This window comes from Tupaia chinensis, unplaced genomic scaffold, assembly GCF_000334495.1.
Source record: "Tupaia chinensis unplaced genomic scaffold, TupChi_1.0 Scaffold000287_1, whole genome shotgun sequence".
NCBI lineage: Eukaryota > Metazoa > Chordata > Mammalia > Scandentia > Tupaiidae > Tupaia > Tupaia belangeri.
The window spans coordinates 271,837-276,636 of NW_006159771.1; the positions used below are offsets into that span (position 1 = coordinate 271,837).

General features: G+C 65.4%; 1 protein-coding gene across 1 annotated transcript in view; it reads left to right on the forward strand.

Annotated features, from left to right (window-relative positions):
- ARVCF (ARVCF delta catenin family member) overlaps positions 1-4,800 on the forward strand; it is a gene marked incomplete in the record, with an annotated part of 82,209 nt that overhangs the window by 67,057 nt on the left and 10,352 nt on the right. The window contains 2 exon segments of the mRNA XM_014588567.2: positions 4,229-4,387; positions 4,548-4,789. Of these exon segments, the coding sequence (XP_014444053.1) occupies positions 4,229-4,387; positions 4,548-4,789 (401 nt within the window).

The window sequence follows — 4,800 nt, forward strand, 5'->3', positions numbered from 1 at the left end:
CGGAGCGCCCGAGCTGCCCCCCTGGAGGGCAAGGCTCGCGCGGGGTCTCCGGAGCCCATCCCCGCGGGCCAGGCACGGGAGCCCCAGATAGTGCGACCCTGCACCGAGCGAGTCGGCCGGCCCCGGAGGGGGCACGCCCCGGCCAGCGCTCAGGACAGGTGCCGAGGGACCGGGGTGGAGGGTCAGGGCTTACCGGAGCAGTCTGTCTCTAGGTAGGAGGGAGGCTGAATGTGGAGATGGAAGCTGAGATAGGCCGTGTGCTCCCTGGGGGGCTCCTTTCCCTCTTCTCCCCACCACTCCCCCCGCCCTCCGCGGGCTCTGACTCCCGGGACCTGCGAAGGAGCTTCCGGAGCTGATGGAAGCCCTGTCTGCAGCGGCAGTGCACGTGAGGGGAGGGGGTGAGGCCATCCTGCCCACGTGGGGAGGCAAGAGGGGATCTCCGAGGAAAACCCAGTCTGCTTTTCAGTACTGGGGCGGGGGGGAAGGCAGGTGGGCAGCCTGCGTTATTCTCAGAGGGGGCCCGGTTAGGTAGCCGGAGGGGAAACTGAGGCCAAGCAGGGAAGAACTCGGAGACTCGGGTGCAGGTCTCCCACAGCCGCCTACTTGGGTAGCCCGCGTGTGGTCTCCAGGGCCTGGGCTGACCAGGGTCAGAGGCTAGTTCGTGGTCACAGTGCGGCTGATGGCCTGGGCCAAGTTTAGGGAAGTGGGGTGGGTGACAGCCAGCCCTGCTGTCTCCCTGCCTACTGGGCACCCCTTGGCCTTCCAGCCACTCTGCCTGTGGCCATGCCCTGGCAGGTGCACTGACTGGTGTGGAGGGGCACTCCCCATCCCAGAGGGCAGCGAGGGTGAGACCTTTTTGTGATAGCCAGGGGCTTAACTGCCTGGTGGGAGCCAGCAGCCTGCCCCATCTTGGATGCCGTGGGATCCAGGTGGGCAGTCTCACCTTGACCTGTCCCCTCTGGGCACCGGTGGGGACTCGGACCCGGTGGGGCACCAGCCCCTTACAGTCCTTGGTGCTCGTCTTCGGAGTCGAGCTGGTACAGGAGATGGGCACTCTGGACTTCAGCCCAGCTCTCCACCCTCGAATTAGGACAGGACTTTTTCCCTCTCCCTGTCCCCTGAGGCGACTGTGGGCCTTTGGCCAGGTGCACTTGTCTGTGGTTGGGTCCACGTCTTACTTTTCTCTTCCCCAAGGGTCCACGTCTTACTTTTCTGTTCCCCAAGTCCCTTGCAGCTAGCCGCAAGGGACCAGCCCCCTGTGCTCGACCTGTCTCTGTGTAAGAAAGCTGAGCCCCGTGCTGTGTTCAGCTCTGTGCCTCCGGGTGCCTCCTGCAAGCCCAAGGGAGCTCATGGGAGCCCCAGGCCTGGGCCACAGCCCCCTGGTGGACCTGGCGCTCTATAGAGGGGCGAGTGGGGAATGGATCTGTGCCAGGACACAGGTGATGGGAGGCTGGGTGTGGACTCTGCAGGAGAAGTAGGGGTAAGGCCAGGGCTGGGGAGGGGGTGACACATCGAGGTGGGCTGCTGGGGTTGGTGTGTCCAGGACACGCCTGGGTCTGGGGTGCAGAGAGGCGCAGCCAAGTGAGGGCTGGTGTGGAGGCTCTGTGGGATGGCAGGGCAGGGGCCCCTGAGGACAGGCCAGCCTGGGCAGGTGGGCATGAGACTGGAGCCTAAGAGGGCCTTGGGACCACACAGGGACGCGAACGCCCCAGCCATCCCCTCTGTCATAAGCCCACAGCCCCACCCCAAAGGTATTCTTGTACAGAACAAGCTTAGCCCTCTTGCCATCGTCAGTCTCAGTTTTCCCACTTGCCGCCAGCTCTGACATCCCCGTGGAGGACCCCTGGGTAGACGGGTGGGTTGGTGATCTCTGGCTGTGCGTTGCATGCACGTGAGGACCCCCGTGGGTCCAGGGCCCGGCATGTGGGTGGTAGGCTGGAGTACGTGTCCTCACGTCCCTCTAGGAGGGGCGGGTCCTGCACCTGGCATGCTGTCAGGGCAGCAGACGGGTGTGCTCGGGCCGATGTGCCAGTCTGGGTGCTGGTACAGATGCACACACGGCCCTGTCCGAGGGAGCAGGTACATGCACGTGTGCCCAGGCCCGTGTGCCGGGGCCAGGCTTCCCTGCGATCCTGGCTGACTCACGCTCGCACCGGCGGGGTGAAGTCATCGCCGCTTTTAGCTCCCTGAGGTCATTTGCCAGCAGGGCCTCCTGGGGCCTGGGGATCCCGCTGCCCGGTTGCTGGACCGGGCGTGGGGTGCTGCCGGGTTTTCCTGGGCACCCTGGGTCTCCTGGACCACCCTGACTGCAGCGTCAGCCCCTCACCAGAGGCCGGGGTAGGGAAACAGGCAGGGCCACAGCCACAGGAGATGTCCTCCTCCTCCCTCCCCTTCACGGCCCACTGCTTAGCTAGAGTAGGGGGCTCTTCTCTGGGTGGTTAATGTATGCAAATGTATGCAAGCATACTAAGGCACCATAGCCCCGCCCCTGCAGGGTGTCCGGGCAACGTCTTGTTTCTTGTTTCTCCTCCCACCCTGCTGCCAGGGCTGCAGCCCTTCTGCCTGCTCCTGCTCCTGCCCCCGCTGGAGCTCTGACTGGACCCCAGGACCCAGCAGCGGGAGCTCAGGCTGGGTGCACGTTTGCCCCCACAGTCATCAGATACTGATCGGGCAGCCCTGGCCCCAGCTCTGATGGGCTGCCCTGGTGTCTACTCCTGCTCCAGAGCCGTCCTGGCTCCCCAGTGCCCTTGGAGAAGACCTCAGGCTGCTCCGTCTGGCAGCCACCAGTTGTCCCCACTCTGGACCTCAGTCTGTTCTCTCTCCCGGGAAACGGGGCCCCCTCTTGGCTGGGTCTTCAATAGAAAGTGGCCGCCAAGGCCTTGGCCCAGGGGCTGAGATGAAGCTCAGAGGCCTCATTGCCAGATTGCCTTCCCTGGGTTCCCCGCATGGTGGTGAGGTTCTGGGTGAACCCCCCCTACCCCCCCCCACCAGGCTTCAACTTCCCTCTCCCTAAGATCACCTGGTGGCCTCTTTTGCCAGTTACCAGAGCCGGAGGAATGCACCTGTCCTTTCATGTCGGTCCAGGCTCCACATAGACCCACCCCCGGGCACTAGGGGGTCAAGTATCCCTCCGAGACAGGGCCCCAGTCTGGAGAATCTTCTCATCCCGAGAACCCCAGAGGCAGCCTGAGCATGGCCCTGGGCACCTTACCTGGCACACCTCCTAGGTGAATCAGGCAGATGCGGTTGAGTGGCCAGCCCTCCCCGGGCCTCCGTTTGGTGTCCACGAAGGCCTCAGAGGCCCAGGCAAGGGACTCACCCTGCCAGGCCCGGGGGCCCAGACCACAGAGTGGGCCTGTCCTCTCGCTGACCCAGCCCTGGCTGCCTGGGAATGTGCTCCCCCCTCGCCTGCCCACCATGGCTTCGGTTTTAGCCCCTACCATCCTGGCTGGATGCCAATCCCAGGATGCCGGTGTGATGCGGCCCCAGGGCCAGGGACCTCTGTGGTCAGAGGGCGTCTCCGTGAGCCTGTCTCCTACTGGCAAGCCTGTCTAGTTGGTGTGGGGGCCCCCGTCCAGGGCTGTCTGCTGGAATTCCACCGTCGTTGCCCTGTAGGATGGTGCCAAGGGTGGTGGAGGCCTGAGCTCACCGTCTCCGATGTCAGTGGGGGAAGCACCAGCCACCGTCTCGGGATAGGGCCAGGCTGTGCCCACTCGATGCCCCAAGAGCATCCGGGCCGGAAGGAGCAGGGATATTTCGGTGCTCCGAGTGCACAGGGCATTCTGGGAGCAGGGTATTTCTGTCTTGCGAGGGCGTCTGTCTGGTCTTGGTGGCGGCCATCTGGGCATGGCATGGGAGTCGGTGAACAGGCTAAAACTACCTCTGTGGGGCAAGGAGGAGGTTCAGGACACCATGAGGGCACAGGCGGGGTGGCAGGTGATGTCAGGAGGGAGTCCTGCAGGTCCCACCTGTCACCTGAGCCTTATAGCTCAGGGAGAGCCACCAGTGCTGCACCCCTGGGCCCCATGGCTTTATCTGCCAGCCAGGCCCAGGAAGGTCCTAGGATCGGGGTGGGTGACAGCAGGGTCAGCACTTGATGTTTGGAGGCTGAGGACACGCTGCTGTCCTCCCCAGCTCGGGCACAGGCCAGCTGTAGGTGGGGGGCCTTGAAGGCACCTCTGGGTAGAAGGTCCTGCCCGCCGACACCCACCCTCCGCCCCCACCCCAGGAGCAGAGCCCGGGCAGCCAGGCCTCGCTGGCCACGATGCCGGAGGCGCCCGAGGTGCTGGAGGAGACGGTGACGGTGGAGAGGGACCCCGGCACTCCCACCTCCCACGTCTCCATTGTCACCTCCGAAGACGGCACGACCCGGCGCACCGAGACCAAGGTGTGGCTGGGCCTGGGCGTCAGGAGAGCCGACGGTGGCCACGCGTGTCCCGTTTGCCCACCTGGGGGACCCGTGTGGACAATGGAGGCGACCCGGGCCCTGCCAGGAACAGGTCCACGTCTCGGGTGGCCCAAGTCACCTGCCACCTGCCCATCCCCAGGTCACCAAGACGGTCAAGACAGTGACCACACGGACAGTACGCCAGGTGCCCGTGGGCCCGGATGGACTCCCCCTGCTGGACGGCGGCCCCCCGCTGGGCCCCTTTGCGGATGGCCCCCTGGACCGGCATTTCTTGCTGCGAGGCGGTGGCCCGGCGGCGACTCTCTCCCGAGCCTACCTCAGCGGTGGAGGTGGCTTTCCTGACGGCCCCGAGCCCCGGGACACCCCCAGCTACGGCAGCCTCTCCCCCGGAC